This window comes from Arvicanthis niloticus, chromosome 2 (genome assembly GCF_011762505.2).
Source record: "Arvicanthis niloticus isolate mArvNil1 chromosome 2, mArvNil1.pat.X, whole genome shotgun sequence".
NCBI lineage: Eukaryota > Metazoa > Chordata > Mammalia > Rodentia > Muridae > Arvicanthis > Arvicanthis niloticus.
The window spans coordinates 10909522-10929472 of NC_047659.1; the positions used below are offsets into that span (position 1 = coordinate 10909522).

At 51.7% G+C, this 19951-nt stretch overlaps 1 protein-coding gene and 1 long non-coding RNA gene across 4 annotated transcripts in view; one reads left to right on the top strand and one right to left on the bottom strand.

The window, feature by feature from the left end:
• Window positions 1-1603: 1603 nt before the first annotated feature.
• The window catches only part of Mvb12b (multivesicular body subunit 12B), a 154370-nt gene continuing 136022 nt past the window's right edge, over window positions 1604-19951 (bottom strand). For 2 of the 3 annotated variants that reach the window (XM_076928542.1, XM_076928543.1), the window contains exons 10-11: window positions 19176-19303; window positions 1604-5361 (exon numbers count right to left, since the gene is read on the bottom strand). In XM_076928542.1, the coding sequence (XP_076784657.1) occupies window positions 5064-5361; window positions 19176-19303 (426 nt within the window). In that variant the 3' untranslated portion in view covers window positions 1604-5063. The remainder of the gene's footprint in view (window positions 5362-19175; window positions 19304-19951) is intronic. The other variant, XM_034494871.2, reaches the window with a different exon arrangement.
• On the top strand, window positions 11214-18140 carry LOC143441277 (uncharacterized). Its single transcript, XR_013108533.1, has 4 exons — window positions 11214-11514; window positions 13136-13643; window positions 15005-15180; window positions 15607-18140. It is a non-coding gene; the product is annotated as an uncharacterized LOC143441277 (long non-coding RNA).

The window sequence follows — 19951 nt, forward strand, 5'->3', positions numbered from 1 at the left end:
CAGCTGATCTTCCAGGCCCCAAAACTCTGGATTTGGGATGAGAATGGGGCTTCAGCCATTCCGGAACTGAGATTGTAATCTCAGAGGTTATGTTATCGTTCACTTGCTATGATAACACACCTGAGGTCATCAACTTTAACAAGTGAAATTTGTTTACTCTGAGGATTCAGATTATGGTAGTATAGTCTTTCAGCTCTGTTGCTTTGGGCTGAGGTGATGCAGATTATCGAGGCAGAAGGAGTGACTGAGGAGAGCTGCTCAGGCCATAGTGACCAGGGAGAAAGAAGGTGGAGGCAGGATGCAGCACCAAGGGCAGGCTCAAGGACCGAGTCCCTTCAAGTAGGCCCTACCTTTTTCTATTGCCTCTCAAGAGTTCATTAGATGATAAATGCATCAGTGGATTAGGCCCTTGTGAGCCCCTCACTTCCAGAGAGGCTGTGAATTGACAACTAAGATGGTCACTTTGCTTTTGGAAATCTAAATCATAACCACGCCCACGTGCTTGTGGGTGTCATGGTCACTGGCGTGGGAGAGTGGGAGGCTGCCAAGTGCCTGAGGAGTGAGGGCTGGCAGCGGCATCTGCTTGGGTCCATGAACCTGCTCCTGGCCTGGCCACCTCACCATCTTTGGCCTAGGTTGGAGGGCATGGGGACACATTTGGCCCAGGCATCAGGGCTCATTCTGTCTTTCCCATGTGGTGGTTAAGGCCTCTGCCTCCCGTGACTCAGGTACTAGGCTTTTATTTACTTCCTGGTGTCTCAGATGCAGGCCATAGGAGCTTTGCATTCTGCACAGGCCACACAGAAGGGCCTCCATGTCACTCAGCCATGTGCTCAACATGCTTGCCCTCATGCCATCTTCCTCCCAAGGGGGCTCTGTAGGAAGGGAAACCTTCATTCTGTCAGATGAGCGCCATTGCTGAAGTAACCCACATAGTCAGAATGAGAATACAGACCTGGCTCCCCTTGGAGATGTGAGGGAAGGACTTCCTGTGTGGAGAAAAGATTCATAGACCGAAGGCTGGGTTTGGAAAGTGGTGGAGCATACAGGTCTGAGGTGCCCCTAAGTTCTGGAGAATCAAAGATGACCATTCCAGCTCTCCTTCCCACCCCCCGCTGACTGGGGTATGCAAAGCTGCAGGCAGCCAATCCAGCTGTGAGACGGACCTGGAGATGCAGAAGTCATAGCCAGAAGGTGAGGGGCACTGTGATAATGAAACTGCAGGCCCCTCACAAGGAGCCTACATGTGTGTGGGACCTGCAGCCTTCTCTGCAGGTTTACAGTGGCATCCTGTGGCAGGTGAGCAGTCAGAAGAGGCCCAAAGCCAGGAAGTTTGTCCTGAGACCCAGAGGCAAGACAGCAGCAGGAGATGAAAGAGCCTCTGCATTCTCTTCAGGCCTTGCTGGGGAGCTTGTGAGGACCAGAGATGTCAGCAGCCCTGAAGCCCTCATCTCCTGCCAGCTCCTTCTGAAAGGCTAGAGTAGTGGCTACCTGGCCCCCAGGAGCCCTGGAAAGCAGGCGGACAGTTTGCAGCAGGGCAGAGGGCCTCCTCTGAGGGACACTGACCTCTGGTGGCTTTAAAAATAACAGCAAACTGGGGAAATGAGGTTAAAACAAACATTTATTTAACAAATTATATTAAGATACAGTCACACAGTGAGACCTCCCTCTGCCCAGCAGTCACCTTGAATAAATACACAGGAAGGCAGCTGTGCCGAAGGTCCTTGTCCCAGCGCCACATGGTGGCTCAGTGGCTCACAAGCTTTTGAAGGGGAACAAAGCCTGGTCTCCTGATGCAGATGGCCACAGTTGCTCAAGGCTCTTGCCCAGAGTGGGTGGAGAAGGCGGGGCTGCCCTGATGTACTGGGGCACCTGAGAGGGAGCCGGGTGCAGGGACAGAGCCCAGCACCTGAGAGGGAGCCGGGTGCAGGGACAGAGCCCAACACCTGAGAGGGAGCCGGGTGCAGGGACAGAGCCCAACATCTGAGAGGGAGCCGGGTGCAGGGACAGAGCCCAGTCTCTTCATCAGGCTCTTTGGCTCAGCTGGACACAAACCAATTCCGTGAGTTCAGCCCTTCATTGCTTGGCAGCACACTGAGGCCCTTTTCTACCTCCCTGGCCATGGGTCCACAAATGCGGCAGGATGCTCTCAGGCTGGGGAACCCTCAGGTGTGGGGGGCATACAGGTCAATCAGACTCTCAGCCTGACCCATGCTTGGAACCCACTGCCATGGTGTGATGACATCTCCACAGCAAAAGAAAGCCTACAGGGATGGACACAAAAGCCAGGTGGTTGGCCCAGGGGCTTTGGGGTCAGATTCTGTCTGTGCCACTGGCAAGCTTAGACACATGCCTCAGGCTTTTCATGTGACAGGGCAAAGAGCACCCACTGTTGGCTTGTGTGGGGGATGACAGGAAATGTGCTTAAGACTGCCAAGCCCAGTGGAAGGGATGGTGTGTGTGCTTAGTACCTCAGTCTCCTTGCTGGATGTCCTTCTGACAGAGGGGCTGCAGCATGACCTTGGTCACAGGGGGCCACATGCTGCTGACCACCAGGAAGTCAAGTCATGGCTTTCATCTGTTTCCCCCAAGGAGAGTGGCCTCTCACCTCCCCACATGGCAGAATCAGGGCTGACATAAATTCTTAGATTTGGTCTTATGATAAATTTGCAAGCGAGCCAGGATCCCCCCTCCCCACCCCCGCTTGTCACCTATGTGCCATTTCTAAGGCCTTTAGGAAAAAACCAACTTTTCAGTGTGGGGATGGTGGGGAGAGGGACCTGTGCTCTGGCCAGCCATTTCAAGAGAGATGCGTGTGCTTGGCGGGGGACAGTAGCAGTTGTGGGACATGCTGGTAGGGAGGGGAGACACACGGGAGAGGCTATGGCTCCTCATGTCTCCCAGGGAATCCTTGTGCTCATCTGACAGTGCGCCTGTCACACGGTACCCGAAGGCCACTCAGTGCTGCTGTGAGCCACAGCCCTACCTCCCAGGTCTGGATCTGCCGGGTCCACACAAGGTGGACATGGTATGCACACACGACCATTACCATCACCAGAAGACAAGAAACCAGGGGTTGGGTGCAACCTAGAACCTACCACAGACATCAAGTCATCCTCAACACTTCAAAAGCCGGAAGCTGTTGGTGCTACAACATTCTCAGTCAGGGTTCTTCAGCTAAGTCTCAACATCGGGAGGGCTCCAGCTCAGAGCATGTGCTCTGCCTTCCTCCCAGTGGCCGAGTCCTGTGGGAGTGCACGCGTGGGCTGCAGAGTTCTCCTTTCTCCAGGAGCCGCCTTACTTGGCTGTCTGGATCACTAACAAGGGTTCACAGTCTTCAGTTTTGAACTTCTAGGACCTGCAAGAGCTGCAGAGACGCCACACTCTCCTCTGAGAGAAGAGGAGGGCCATCTGCATCACATGGCAGAGGTGACTTCATAACTGGGGAATGGAAGAGGTGGTCAGACAGTGTACAAACTTAAATAAAGTCCAGAGCGTTGTGCCCGACCTTCCTAGTTAACTCAGACGATGGATGGTTGCTCCCTCTGTTGGGCCTCAGGTCACACAAGCCACTTGATGTTGCACCACCACCACCACCAGCAGCAGCAGCAGCAGCAGCAGCAGCAGCAGCAGCAGCAGCAGCAGCAGCAGCAGCAGCTGCTGCCACCGCCACCACCACAGGTCCTTGGGATCCCCAGGTTGTGGAGCCATCTGGGGTCAGTTCATTAGCTCCTTTGAGCACCAGTGTGACACTAGGTTTTGCTAGAGACGCCTATGTTGACTCCATAGGCCTCTGGGGCATCACCTTTCCATGACCTGTGCTGCCAGGAGGATGTGGGGCTCAGAGGCAAGGTGTTGATGGGTTCCCCATAGGGTGTGCTCACATCTGAGGGGAGGAGGCAAGGTGACCCTTCCTGACACACAGAAATGAAGTACCATCAAGCAGAGAGGCTGGCTGACTGGGAAGGAAAGGGAGTTGACAAAGGGCCTGAGGGTCTGGCACAGAGGAGGGCTGATGTAGGTTGGTGAGGTATTTTTGGCCTCGCCCCGGCTCATGCCATCTTGTTGGCTTGTTCTTGTTCCTGACCCTTTTGCCCCGCAGGTGCCCTGCTGCCCGTGGTTGTCTCTACAGCTGTAACTGGAGAGGTTTGTCATGGCCGCCGACCACTGTGCAGATCTTCACATCCACAGATGCTCTGGGGACCTAAAAGCCAACTGTGGCAAAGCAGTGCATCACGGTGAGGCTGGGAGCTGGGACCGCGGTGACCTCTGTTTTCATGGCAACACATGTGGGGTTCAACTTGGCACCTTGGGTTGACACCTGTGAAATGTCCTGGCCCAAATTCTTAGGCCTGGGGCAGAAGAACTTTTCAAAATAGCAGCTCCCGGTGGAAGGTGCCTTCTAGACAGTGGGGTGGGCCTGGCTGTGAGGAGTTGGTGCCTTTGTACCATTCTTCTCAGAGCATGCTCTGTGTGAGTTGCCACCAGGTCAGGGCACCAGGCAGAGGCATATGGAGCTGTTGTCGGCATGTGGAGGCTCCACAGATGAGCCCTTTGTGGGGATTGGCACCTGTGGCTGGGCACAGTACCCTAGCAGCCAAGTTTCCATTCAGGTAGGTACCCAGTCACCTCCATAGAAAGCAGGGTCCCGTCTGTGCTCTCTGGACGTCCAGTGTGTGGAGTGGGGTAAGAGTCCACGGTTGTCTCCAGTGCATCTTAGGCCTGCTTTCTCAGTGCTGTCATGAAACGCATGGGCCACTGGAACTGCTAACCAGCATTGCTTGTTCCCAGGTGACTGGGTCAGAGGCCATCAGTGCATCTTGCAGGGTCCTAAGGGAAGCAGTCAACCCTGGAGTCTCCCAGGAGGGAGCTAGTGGCTTTGTGGGATTTCTGTGGTAGGTGATGGTCAGTTGAAGGGGAGCCAGTGGGTGTCACTGGGTGTCTGGGGTATGTGCCCAGGCCCTCATGGGTGACTCCAGGTAAGGGAGGAGTTTTCTTTCTTGGTGGGGTAAGTGGTCATCACACAGGAGCCTCTGGTCACTAACAGCACATACATTAGTCAATTATAAACAATGTTCCCGGGGAGGCAGGGAAGTCTCGTCAGGCGAGCTGATGACCGTATATGACCAAGCAGCTGCCCAGAGTCTCTTGGTCAGTGAGCAGGGCAAGCAGAATGGGCAGGTGAGGGAGGAAGTGACGCTCGCCCCAGCCACCCCATCAGTAGTCTGGGCATCGGGTAGGAGATGTCTTCTCTCCCAGGAGGCTGTGGGCTCCTCAGGACTGGGGGATCTGCTGGCACCGGGTAGGGCTGGGTGGGAGCCGGGCTGCTGCGCTCTGCTCGGTGCGGAAGCTGTACTCGTACTGTAAGAGAAGGAAAGAAGCAGAGTCAGGCCACAGGACCCCAGAGAAGGCCCAGCTGAGCAGAGGGGAAGCTTCTGTTGAGCCTAGGGCAGAGTGACTGCAGGACAGGTATCCGGGCTGAGAACTGGGGCTGGGATAGCACTTCACTCTGTGTAAAAGTGTGTGTGTGTGTGTGTGTGTGTGTGTGTGTGTGTGTGTATGAGAGAGAGAGAGAGAGAGAGAGAGAGAGAGAGAGAGAGAGAGAGAGAGAGAGAGAGAGAGAGTATGTGTGTGTGTGCGAGTATCAGAGAAGGGGGGGCTCAGGAAGTGACAACGGGTAGGTAGCTTTCACAATCCATGCCTGTCTCTGCAGGGTGAGACTTTGGCACCAGCAGTGTCCACTACCAGTGCCAATGGCAAGCTCACACGAGAACTTTGTGTCATGCTGAGAGGCAAGTCCTTTCCGGCTCCAGTTGTACCTAAAAGAGGGACCACTGCAAGGCTCTTGGAGACAGACCTGAGAATGGACTCCATGCCTCTCTCAACCCTCAGGTCCTGGGACTCCTTGTTGTGCACCATCCATGACAGCCACCTCAGTGACCCGAGGGGCCAAGGGAAGGGCTTCTGGGCTGCTCTTGCAACCAGATACCCTCTGTAACATTTTCTCACTGCACCAGAGCTTTCCTGGTGGGGACCCTCACAGCTACAGACAAGCCAAGCAGCGACTGGTGGTGGTGGTGGGGTGTCAGCGTGTGTGAGCCTGCCTTTTGTTGGCCATCCTGAGTCAAGAGCCAGACTATGGAGGATTATTAACTCTTGTACTGGAAGACTCTAATTCTCTAGAGTAAATTCTGGCAGTAAAAGACTCCACACCCAGTGTAAACGCTGAGAAGATGCAAGTATCTTGGGTGGGAGAGGGGCCATGCTGTTCACTCAAGGGCTGGGATATCTGACACCCAAATGTGGGCACAGAGAGGTGCAAGACACAGTTCCTTATCCTGGCAGAGATGAAGAGGGGTTGTGTGATAGCCTGGAGTGTCCCATTAGGCGAGAGGCATTTATGTTAGTGGTTGCCAAACACGTTCAATAGATCAGAACTGGTGAGTGGTGGAGACTGGAAATGCTTTCCAACAGAGAGGAGGTCCATGAACTGCTGTCTGTGAGCTCACTGTGAGGACACTCCACACTCAGCCTGTGGCATGGCCAAACGGTAGTAGGAGAAGCTGCAGACCCCAGTCAGGCTGTGTGGCCCCGTCAGCCTCAACACGCACCCAAAGGGAGCTGCCCTGAGAAAGAGGAGTAGCTAAGGTCATGACCAAGGAGCCACTCAAGATAGCACCCATGTGACCTGTGAGTCCTGTCTTCCCATTCTGGATCTTGGTGGACTCATTTCTAAGGTGGGGTGTGGCCAGCCAGTTCCAGAGGTGGCACAGGCCTATCCTTGGTGGCAAGCAGTTTCTACTAAACAGCTGGTGGCTATGAGGGAAGCCAATCAGAGCACCCACAACTCCTCCTGACAGTCTCCTACCCTCTAGTGACCCCTGAAGGCACAGGATGCCATCCCATCAGGCAAACACCATTTTATCAGGCTATACCCAAGACTCTTCAGGCAATGGCCGGCACAACACTGCCACCTGGTGGCTGCTTATGTGTACGCATGTCAGTGAATAGCCTCTGTTGGCTTTATCTTACTCTGCTGGGGGTGATGGAGTGGTGGGTGGGACAAGGAATGTTTGGAGGATGGGGGTCATGTTGGGAAGACTGCAAAGTCATAAGTCCTGTGGAGTCCTTTGTTACGAGGGCTCACAGGGTAGGGGCAGAGGGCCCCAGGACTAACTACCGCCTCCTAGGGTGGTTGTAGAAGGCATAGGCCCAAGCTGGGGCACTTGGAACAGGAACCTTTCCCAGGGAAGAACAAAACCATGGAAGGGCAGAGGTGCAGGGGGATTAACGGTAGAGGCTTGAGGGTGGAGAGCCCAGGGTCCATTCCCGATAGTACAAAGGCCTGGAGCATCAGGACAGCAGTTCAGAGGAGGCACAGGCTGGGGAGAGGACAGGGATGCTCTTGTGCCTAGTGGCTGGGAGAGAGTCCCCAGGAGTGTCCAGGGGAAGAGCCTGTGTGTGTGTGTGTGTGTGTGTGTGTGTGTGTGTTTTGAGAGGTAGCTGGACCACAGTGACAACAGCATGTAGTCAGAAGACAAAAAGGATGGAGCTCCTGGGGCAGCATGAGAGGTGACACCCTGGGGTGAGATATAACAGATCCTGACCTGCCAGCCCTAGGCTAGCAGGAATGCAATTTTGAGTGGTGGTCATGGGGTCTGGGGTGGGTCTGATATATGCATTTTCTAGTGGCTTCTTAGGTGACTGGTTATTGGGGTCAGTTCTGAGAGCCACCCTGATCAATCATGTTACCAACATGACCATGGAGTGATGTGGGAAGGGTAGGAGTGGGAGGGCCAGAGGCTAGACCATGGTGGTCAGGTAGGTGAGGAGGAACTAGGGAGAGGGAGGGTAAGGTACCCCACCTTGAAAGCCAAGGGCGAGGTGCAGATGAGGGAAGGGAAAGGCCCATGTGGTGTCAGCAGGGTCAGGGCTGGAGACACTGTCTGAGCTGTCTTGCCATTTCAGAAGCATGCCATGCTGGTACTGTGCCCAGCTCCCAGGGCAGAAGGCTGCTACTTCAGAAGTATGCTCTGCTGTGGGCTCCCAGGGTGGGAGAAGGCCCACGGGACAGTGGAACTTTCTTCATTTATTGCTGTCTGGTTGGCCTGGCCCCAGAATATCCTAGCCTGAGATTGGTGCTGGGCACATGGGAGCTGCAGCTTTCTGGGTAGTGGGTGGAGGAGTACTGGCTGACCGGGCAGTGGGGCCTCCATGCCTGTGGTGGCTGGGAATAGGAGCAGGTCTCTGGGAGGCACGGACCTGCCTTCCAGCTCATCGTCTGAATGCTCCTTTCTTTTGCACTCAGGCTTGGGGTGAAGAAGGAATTGCAAGCTCACACTTGCCTTTCCCCGAACTGCAGCACAAGCATACAGAGACCCTGGGGGCTGACACAACACACAGATTCCTCGGCCCCCGCCCTTTCCCTGGAGTTTTTTCCTTTTTAGGTTATCTTGGCTGGAAAAAGTCACCACCCCCACTCTTGTTTTCCCTAATTCCCCAAATGAAATTTCAACATATGTCCCCCGACATAATCCCCCTTAGGCTGTGGATAACCTTCCCACAGACGATGTCCTCCACCGGGGATTCTTCGTCCCCAAAATGTTTGCCCAAGAGACTAGGACTGCTTCTGGAAGCCCTTTCACTCCCTTGGGCAAACAGAGAGCACCTTTGAAGGTGGATTTGAGCCCCAGTCTGTTTACTCAAGACATTAGTCTCCTGCATAAGAAAAACCTGCACTTGAGTACAAACAGCAAATCCTTTTTGAATTAAAAATATTTTCAATTAAAAAGCATTTGGTGTGCAGAGCCCAGTCCAGCTGAGCAGTGAGGGGCAGGGTGCCCTCTGGTGGATACAGCCTGTTATTGCAACTGTACTGCTGGCCTGGCTTAGGAAAGAGATATCACTGTCAGAGGCTCTGTAGGGGACTTTCCCAGAGGCCCTAGGACCTTGTAATGGACAGCTTCAGGCCTCTCGGGCAGACAGGTCGGACAGCGAGCGGGTCACAATTTCCACAAGCCCGTACTCACCATAAGACCAGCACTGTGTTAGTAGGAGGTAGCAGCATCATAGAGGCTAGGTCACTGCAGTCTCACAGGGAGCTGTGGGAGTCACTGGGGTGATCTGTGCCAACACACCCAGCAGTGCTTGTGCCCAAGAGGCAGAGATGGGGAAAGCAGTGGCATTTGTGAAAGGTCCTGAGTCCTTTTAACGGTCGGCAAGGTGAGGCAAGCTTGACATAGATGTGCTTGCTACCTACCAAGGGGGCAGTGGTGGGGGGAGGGGTGGGGATGGGGATGGCAAGCACACGTTGTACCTGCTCAGGCCCTCCTCCTCTCCTGATCCAGTGCCAGCCATATCCGCCTGGCAACAAGGAAGGCAGGAACACTACACTCTAGCACTACACTCTACAGACAGGAAGCAGGCCGGGGAAAGGGTCCAACATCCCGAGACTCCAGAGTGAGCCAGGACAGTGCTGGCCCTGGCCCAGAGGGGCACCTGGAGCAAGTGCTGAGCTGGACAGGTGTCCATGCCCACCCCTTGATGGGCTGCAGGTGGGACATGGGGCCAGGTGACAACCAGAGCAAAAGCAGGTAGTGTGGCACCAGATCACAGAAGGTCCTGGGACCAGTCTGTAGGCCCCAGGTAGGGCCATGCATATAGGGAAGTAAAGGGCCAGAACAAATACAGAGATGCTTCAGGGGTGGAGAACAGTGGAGAGAAGGCTGGGCTGTCACAGATGGCCTAATGCCAGGTCAGAGGGAGCAGAAGAGGCTAGACCAGGCAGCCCAGGATAGCTATGAATTCAGTCCAGAACAAAAAAATAATTTATTAAAATATCATGAGATAGTTCACTTACTATTATCTTTTTTAAAGACAAGGTTTCCCCAGGTAGCCCTGGCTAGCCTGGAATTTACTATATAGATCAGGCTGGCTCATATCCACAGAGATCTGCCTGCTTCTGAGTGCTGGTATTAATGGCATGCATGGCCATCCCTAGATCAAGTTTTTATATTTTTTGGAACTCAATCATACTGTTCTTGAGGATGAGCTTTGTAAATGACTGTGTAGCTCAGAGAAGTTGCAAGGCTGGCCACAGTGGCCAACTGCCTGCTCTTCAGGCTTCCCTTGGGCTTTCCCATCATCCCCTGCCTCCCAGGCTCTGCCATAGCCTGAACTCAAACCCAGATCCCATTTGTAAGTGTATTCTTAGACCTCAGCCCTCCCTTCCTCACCCACAGCTGACCTCCAGTGGGTCTCCATTCGGCCAGCTGCCCTTTCCCTCATGGGCTCCATGTCCTCTAAGCTGTGTCTTAGCTCTGGGAAGGCAGATCTATGGACATAAACTCTGGGAAGAACTGGGGCGGGCCTGCTGTGGGGCGGGCCTGTTGCACTGCTTTCCTGGGATGGGCTATCTTAGACTTTGCATCTGCCCTCTAACAAGGACTCTAGATATTCCACTAATATCTAGATATCCACTAGATATTCCACTTAGCATCCAGGGCTGGAAACTTCTGGCCCCATGCAGTCCTCAGGCAACTGAAGGGCAAGGCTGAATGACAGAGAGGAGGATGACTCTGGGGTCCATGTCTTATCAATGTTTTCTATGTGAGTCTGTGTCCTCAGCTTCTTAGACATAGGCAGACTGGGTGACAGCAAGGCCCAGCAAGAGTAGGGGAGCTGGGTCCCTAATGGGGCAGGATGACCAACAACATGACATCGAGCACACTGGTTCTGTCCTCTCTCCACATGGCCTCAGCAGAGCCACACACTACCCTACTCCCATGGAGCGACCGTCAGCCTCCATGTCTCTCCTGGAGAGAGGTGTACACTTCCTGGCTGCCCCATCACAGTGGCAGCAATATCACTGTCAACGGGGACACATCAAGGTGAAAAGCCCTGTACCATGATTATTAAAAGTTGAAAGTGAAAGACAGGCAGGTGATCCACACAGCTGAGAACATGGGAGCAAGCTTCCTCTATGGACACAAAGAGCCTTCCCTTGCTGTGGTCCCACAGGGCAGGCACCTGTGAGTATAGCCTGCTTGCTGGGGAGGCCTGGGGATTGGGCAGGACTGTGGAGATGTGCGTGTGTGTGTGTGTGTGTGTGTGTGTGTGTGTGTGTGTGTGTATGTGCGTGCCTGTCCTGGAAACCATAGCAGTGGTTGAGATGGCATTTCAGAATATCAAAACAAAACAAAAAGAGGCTGTCTGTAAAGCTCCCTCTTCTAGGTCACTGCAGAATACACCTGAGGAGACACCGCCTTCAGGCAGGGAATGCAAAGCGGCCCGGGACGCTCGCTCGCTCGCTCGGTGGAGGTCCCGTCCCACGCCATCTTTGCTACAATGCTTGCATTTGTCACCTCTGCCTGGCAACTTTTTCTAGCTCTGCTTGGGGGAATGCAGTACATTACCATGTGGGATAAAAGTCCCATAAACCTTAAGAAGAAAGTAGAACCCCTCCTTTGAAGGACTGGCAAACCAACCGCTCACCCTCGCTCTGCTTCTGCACAGGTAGGTGTGCTGATGATGTGACCCCGACAGAGGTGCTGACTGGACGTCCATCTCTGCTGCAGCTACTACTCCACAACTCTTTAGCTTACATGCTGCGTGCTCCAGGCCACCATGCTGACAAACTGTGGTAGCCACTTTCAGGTGCTGCTGCCTCTAATAAAACTCAAAAGATGAAGCAGCGTTCTCCACCTGCGGGCCACAACCTCCTGGCAAACCTCTACCTCAAAAAATGTTTACATTATGATTCACAACAGCAACAGAATTACAGTTATGAAGTAGCAGTGAGATAGGTTTATGGTTCGAGGTCACAACGACACGAGGAACTGTATTAAAGGGTCACAGCACTAGGAAGGCTGAGGACCACTGAGATAGAGACTCAATCATTAGGAGAACTTACTTCTCTTCCGAGGGAGCTGAGCGTGGATCCCAGCACCCACACTGGGTGGCTCATTGTTCATAACTCCAGCCCCATGGGGTCCAATTCCATCTTTTGGCCTGTGAGTACACCCTCACACACAGCATACACACACATGTAGGTACACAAGAGGCAAAATATAAAACCCCAAAGACAGTGGAGGGAGCTGGGGATTCAGAGCATGGTACTGCATGTTGATATGCAGGGAGAAAAAATGGCCATGTCCACAGATGACTAAAGCCGGCGCTGAGAGACTGCACCCGGCCTGTGAGATTATGCGGGAAAGAGAAACACATGGCCAATTCTCAAACAGGAGAACAGACAAATACACAGGGTAACACAATGGCCACTAAAGAGACCTGGGGACCTAGAAGGACCAGCTGAGGGGAGGGTACACCAGGAAGGGAACAGGTGCTAACTACACGAGAGGCCAGGGCAGTGTCTGGTCTGCTTGTCTGTGAGTAAGATGACAAGGACAGCAACGTTACTGTTGTTTCCCGTCAGGAGAGGTCTGCTCTAGATCACTGGGAGCTTTCTCTATATATGTGACAGATGAGACAGCACAAGCAACAGTCCTGCCGACAGGAGCCATAGAGAGACAGAACAGTCAGTCATGTCCTGAAAACAAACATGAGGGGGCTGGGCATGTGGCTCAGTCTGTATACTGCTGGCCCAGCACGCACAAGGGCCTGGGTTTGATCCCCTGCACTGTAAAAACCTGGCATGGTGCTACATGCCAGTAACCTAGCACTGGGAGGTAAAGATGAGAGGACCAGAAGTTTAAGGTCACCCTCAGCTAGATACAGAGTTTAAGGACAGCCTATCTCAAAAGAACAACAGAAAGAAACACACGAGAATTCATTAAAGAAAACCCTTTGGTTTCCCTTTGGCCGATATGCAAAGACCCCGGTAAGCAGGTGGACACACATGTAAGATGTCAGCCATCCTATTACCCATGACGTCAGTGCAGTCTAACAAAAAATAGAACCTTGGGTGTGTGTGTGTGTGTGTGTTATGTCCATTTTGGGGCTGGGCTCTCCACAGTCTCATTCTCTGTGGGTTCAGTGCTTGGTGGTTCTTGTTATTACTGCAAGGAGGATCTTCCCTGATTGGGGGATGTCACACCCCTCTCAGGCAGATAATGAGATGGCTCAGCAGGGAAAGGCGCTTGCTACCAAGCCTGACGACCTGCGTTCTAATCCCTAGGACCCACAAGCTGGAAGGCTGCAACTGTCGTCTGCCCTCTGTATGCATGCACCCAAGATAAACAATGTACTGAAAACTGTTGACGAAAGATGGAATGGTGGTGGCACGCATCTGTAATTCCAGTTCTTCTGAGGTGGAGGCAGGAGATTCATGAACTCAAGGCCAGCCTGGACTATACATCGGGACCCTCTCTCAAAATAAAACCAACAAAACAGTTTGTACAATGGCCCCTTGGAAGGCTGTAAGGTTCAGATGGAATAATCATGCCTCTAATTAGGAAAATCCTGGGGGCACACAGAGGGAACTCAACTAACCCACCGGGTAATGTGAGAGCATATCACAGGGCAAAAGGCGGAACAGAAGACACAGGAAAAGCCCAATGTGCGCATGGAAAGATGGGAAAAGATGACAGAGAGCTCACAGAAGAAAATGTTCTGAAAACTGTCTAAACCTTAGAAATAAAGCCAGCTCTAGAGTTTTCTTTCCAGTACCTGCTAAATAGATCAAGGTAAGTGTTTAATATTTAGTATTTTAAAATATAAAATACAGAAGGGAGTGCAGTGGCTTTTATTGTAAGAATGCCATGAAAACAGAACCCAAAGCATTTCCCTAGCCTCAAGGTTGCCTTCTTTAAAGCATAAAGGGCTCTTAAAAGAGGGGTGGGGTCAGCCTGAGAGGGGTGGGGCCAGCCTGAGGGGGTGGGGCCAGCCTGAGAGGGGAAGAGTCTGACACGCCCTCCAATCCGGGAATCTAGTCCTTGCAGTAGATAACAAGAACCACCAAGGACTGAACAGGCAGAGAATAAGAAACTGGAGAGCTCTGCTCTAAAGGGGACATTTGTGTCACACCCCTCAGCATGGTTCTGGGATCTGCAAGGAAGAAAGACAGGACTGAAAGACTTCTAAGAGCCAGCAGTGGAGGCTGGAGAGACAGCCGGCCCGCAATGAAGAATGCACACTGCTCTCCCAGAGGACTCTGTTCTGTTGTTCTGTCCCCAGCTTAAGTTGGGTGGCTCCCAGCTGCTGTAACTCCAGCTCCAGGGGGATCTGATGCCTCTGACTTCTTCAGGTGTTCTCACATGCATATGCCTACACCCATCCCCCACCATGTAACTAAAAATAAATTCTAAAAAAAAAAAAAATATCAGCCAGAGGCCCTCGGTAACATCAAGAAAACGGTGTTTCCCAGACAACAGGACAGCTGAACATGAGCTCACAGTTATGCTTAGACCAGGGCAAGCTCCAGCCAGCCAGAATCCTTGCTTCAGGGGTTAAGGAGGACACGAAATTCCACTCCTAGATGAAAAAATATTGGCACTTGCTGGCTGCTGGAAGAGGGAGAGTCTTCGTCGATGTGACCTCTCGTGGGATGACCACATGCTAGGGCAGACTCAACTGTCACCGAAGGCTAGTGGGGTAGCACAAATTTGACTCAATGGAAAAACAAAAACAAAAAAGAAAAACCAGAAATCTCAAAGTTGGGTGGGGAGGGGTGGGAGGATGGAAATAAGAGGAGCGGGGGTTGAATATATTCAAAATACATTGTATGAAAATTTCAAAGTATCACTAAAAAGCAAGTGATAACGACTTAGACAAGTGGTTCTCAACCTGTGGGTCGCGACCCCCTCAGAGATCAACCAGTCTCCTCATTGAAGTGACATATAAGGAATCCCGCAAACCAAATATTTACATTATCATCATAACAGTAGCAAACTACAGTTATGAAGTAGCAACACGATAACTTTATGGTTGAGAGTCACCAAAGCATGCGGAATTGTATTAAGGATGGCAGCATTGGGAAGGGTGAGAAGCACTGGCTTAGAGGTAGTGTTTGCTGTGTGCATATGAAAACCTGTGTTTGGCTCCCCAGAACTTGCACAGCCAGGCTTGCCAGCATGCTGCTGTAATGCCCAGGCCCTGCTGCAGCAGCAGGGGCATCACAGCAGCTCCAGCTTCAGTGAGAGACCTTATCTCAGACCTTAGCTGGAGGGTAACAGACAGGACACTTGATGCTGACCTCTGGATTCTGCACAGATCTCTGCATGGGTGAGTGCACCCCCACGTACCCCGAGGAGGGGAAAGGTGGGGGAAAGGGAGGGGGATGCATATTACATACGCTGGAGGGAAACCAAGAAGCCAGGAGCTCCATGTAAGCAAGCAGCAGACAGCCAGTGTGGGGACCGTGGAGACCGGCACCTCTGGAGTAGGTGGCAGTGTTTCTGGGCTGGGTTGGAATGTAGAGAAGTTAGCCTTGTGCTCCTTTGCCTGGAGCTGAAGTGGGCTCATCTCCATTTGGAAAGCAAACTAATATTCCCCCTTTTAAAGAAACCCATACCCTGGAGAGCAGAGCCCCACGCACAGCAGGATGCACCCACAAAGCCACAGATAAATCCCCCAGTGCCAAGCATGAGGAGCCTCTGAGCTGGCGGTCAGAGGGCTACTGTATTGCTGTTGTTCCTGTTTACCTCCTAGAGCTGGAAAGTAACAGGCTGCTGCTGAAAGACTGGGAGGAATGGAGGAGCGCTGAGTGGAAGCCTCTTCTCAAACAGACAAAAGCGCTATAGGGCTGCAGGGAGAAAACAATGGAAAGTCCTACTGAGCTGTAAACGAAGCACCACAAGGAACAGCATGGAAAGATGCACCAAGGGCAGCAGCGGCAGCAGCGGCACCTGTACTTAGAGGTAACCAAAGCCACCTAGCTGAACTTAAGGCCTGCTCAGTATGAGCAAACTCATGCCTGATACTGTGAACCTACAGCTACCTGTGGCTGCTGAGGCCACGGACCTGGAAAGGAATGCACTCTTGTCAGTGACAATCATCTCCAGCAGCATTTTAAATCCTGCCCCTTATGCCCACAGATAAGTGTGGCTCTCACTCTTCATCCAAGAAGCTTCTTTTCACAGAAGACAAGACCATTACAGAAGCTACAACTGGCCAAAATGCAGAGACTGTCTGACTGTGGGGTGCCCAGGTCCAGCCGATAAATATATAAACTCTACCCCAAAGATTCGAGGAACATTGCAGACGGCATGGGAGGGGCATGGAGAGTGGAGAGTGTCAAAGCCAGTGACCAGGATGTCAGTTACAAGATAGTTGTGTTTATTAAATCTCAGCAGTGTGGCTGCTCAGACAAGACCTGCCCAGTGATGCCATTAGCTGATAGACCAACGTGGATGGCGGAGGCTCTCACATGGCTCCAATACTAGAGGAAGAGCTCTCAGCGACTAGTGGTTGCTGAAGGATGGAGAGCCAGTCTTCTATAAGATGAACCTGACAGATTACAATCTATGTGGTCAGCCAACCCATCAGGTCATCCCTAAACAAAGACGGACTAGCAATGCTCAATGGACACTCTCTCTCTCTCTCTCTCTCTTTCTCTCTCTCTCTCTCTGTGTGTGTGTGTGTGTGTGTGTGTGTGTGTGTGTGATTGAAGAGGTCATGAAGTTGAAAGGGAGTGTGGGAAACACAGGAGAAGCTTGGCGGGGGAGCATAGGGATAGAAATACAGTATTATTGTATACAACTCTTGAAAAAGTGTTTTGTTGTTTTAAAGACAGGGAGTGTGGCCAGGAGAAGAAATGGGCTGCAAACTGCATTCTGGCCAGTTGTGGCAAATAGTCTCCATCTGCTGCAAAAGAGGCCTCTTTGATGAAGGGAGGGCTAAGGGGAGGGACTTAGAAGGAGCAGGAGGAGGGAGCAGGTCACAGACTGTGAGGGCAAGCTTGCTGGTGTAATGTTGGGTAGATGTGTGTGTCTGAGGTAGGCAGCAGGGGAGATTCACTCTTTACTTCACATGTTTCTGAGTTTGTATTTTTATGCATGTGCATATGTCTGTAGGGAAAACACTAAGTATCGAAAAATTGATGCCTGGGCAGGAAGAGACAGCTCAGCTGGGAAATCGTCTGCCATGCAAGCACGAGGAGCTGAGTTCAGATCACAAGCATCCACAGAAAGGCCAGTGTCACCCCAGTGGTGGGAGCGAGATCTCTGGAGCTCACTGGCAAGGCTAACCTAGCTCAACCAATGACCTCTAAACTCAGTGCAACACGCTGCCTCAAAAAGTGAGGTACAGAGAGAACCAAGGAAGATCCCCCCCCATGATGATCTCCAACTGGGAGGAGTCCCGATTTTGCTTCAAATGATGCCATACCAGTGAGGTCCTCCTCAGTAGGAGGGGAGAGGATTAACGCCGGTCTGTGGCATGGATCGTGGGTGTATGGCTGTGGTCAGCAGAATGTGGCAGGGTGAACCAACCCCCTCACACTTTGGAAGGCATTTTTTATGCCTTTAGAAATGCCATTTAACACACCTATTAGGTTCTTTAACAATTTAAAACTTTTCTTTGTAGTTGCAGCCATTGCATGTGCACTCACCATGCAGTGAGAAACAGTATAAACTGATGCAGTCAGCTGGCTGCTATGCCCCTGCCTCACCAGGCACTGTCTTTTGGAGTTCCTTTGTTTTGAGCAGGAATGGTCTCAAGCCAGTGTGCGCTCTGTAAAACTTGGGATAGGGCCTTAGAAGGATATGCTGGAGTTTATAAGAGTCTACTGGATTAATTACACTTGGTGCACGAGGTAGGAAGATTTGTTTTTCCAAATATTTTGCCTTCCTGGCCAATAATAAAGCTGTTGAAAGGACACAGGGTGAAGAACATCTTACCTTGCAGAGGCAGCGATGTAGTCCAGTGCAGTTCAAGACACAACCAGTAGATGGTGCAAAGGGACCACATATTTCTGTGGCTGCACCTCAACCCCTCATCAAATCAGTTCACGTGTATAAGCACAAGGAACACTTTCCAAAAGCAGAAAGGAGGGAACAACTGGGCTGGATCTAAGCACTTTGCTGTGGTAAAATTGGGACTCTGCCATTTCATTATGAATGTGAAACCGACCTGGCTTTCCTCCAGCAGACAGGGCTCCCCAGTCCATCCTAACCATGTTCATTTGAAGAGGCCCTAACAAAGTGGACATCTAGAAGTTGGATTTAAAAATTCTTTTAACCTCATGCTGCCAAATGTGGTTCCATTAATTTCACCTCTGAGTCGTGACGTAAATGCTATCGGGATCAGCCCCAAGCTAAATAAGCAATAAGCCTCATTTTTCAACACGCAAACACATAAAGATGTCAGCTCAAACTGTTTACTAATTAACACTTAAAAAGACACAAATTAGATATGCGTGGCTAAGAGCAATTATAATCAAGACGAATTTCTCTAGTCATTTGGGAACTGGGAAAAAAAGCCTAATTGCTGGAACCAATGTTTTAAAAACTGAAATCACGCCAGTTAGCAAATATGTTCATTTAAAGAGTATCTCACGTGACCACACTCCTGAGGCCTGACTACAAACGGGAGAACAAGGGTAATATTTAGGGATAAAATTAAAATTTTAAGCTCTCTTAGACTTATAACTTCTTCATTATTTATGTCTGCAAACAGCAACCCATAAAAACCTGTAGCAATTAAGTGGTTAAATGAGCTGCCTCCCTTGTCAATTTTAAGGGGGTGATTAATATTAGATGGTCCCTCTGCTAATGAGATGCTACTTTTTTAGCTTTCAAGTCCTCTGAAAATGGAGGCTGTCTGTTCCATCAGGAAGCAAGGTAGGCTAACGAGAGAGCTGTTAAGCCACAGCCCCATATACCTTGTGGAGGGTTCTGGGTGAGCCTGTTCATACGGAGTCTGCAGAGACTGGTTTCCCTGCACTCTCTCATTACAGGGGTCGTTGCTTCTGATTTAAAGGGCCTGTGTGGGATGAGCCTTCAAGGCCCTGTATCTCGGCCCACGAACCCTGGGATGGAGCAGGTGTGAGGCTGGTCTGGTTGGGGTGGAGGCCCATGGCAGCACAGGTAGATGGAAGGGAACAGAGGACCAAGACAGCCAGGGCAGGGATGGTTGTCTGGGAGGTGGCTGGAGAGAGAGTCAGGCACGCCCACCCTGACTGCGACAGGGAATCCATCAGATGGAGAAATGGGGCAACTGCTTACAAGGGAAATAAAGAGCCGCGGAGACGGGGAATATTTATTTGCCCATCTACTCACTCAGAGGGAAGACGCTTCATCATGGATCGCCGTGGAATTGCATTTTTTTCTCGCTCCTCAATGGAGCAGCTTGTGTTGGTGTGGGGGTGGAGTGGGCAGTGTGGTTTTGCGGAGACAGCAGCCCAACACTACCTTCCCACAGAGACAAGAAAACAAAATGGAAGACATACTATGTCAGGCCAGAAAACTTTGCTGTGACTCCTTGGTCACCTCCCATGGGAAGGGGAACAGCAAAAATCACTCCACTGCCTGGACCGAACTGACAGGTACCCGGCAGATAGGAGTGTGTGCCAAAGCTCTGAGAGGCGAGAGAGTGCCAGCATTCCGGCTCAGTTACTTTATTAATCATGGCTTCATCCATTTTCCACCACCCACATCTCAGTCAGTGTGTGCCTGAATGCTAAGGTTTTTGTGTTTTCAATGACCCCTCCACCTGCCACAATGCTGCTTGGTGGTGTTTTAAACGCCACCTTTCCTGGTGTCTTCCTGTGATGTAAGGGCTGTGTGTGCTGCACTGCCTGGGAGCTCTGGGGATGTGAGAGTGGAGGCACTTGAAGGTCTCTGCCAGCTCTGAGGTGACCAATAGTGACACTATAGTGACACTATGCTATGAGGCACTGTCCCGTAGCTGGGGTTGGGGAGGCAAAGGGACTTGTCTGAGGTCTGGGCATGGATGCAGAGATGAGATGATCACTAGATTCCTGCTGGCTTCCAACAAGCTCAGAGATAGACCCTGGCTCAAAAGAATGACGTGGGAAGGTTAGAGAGGACCCTTG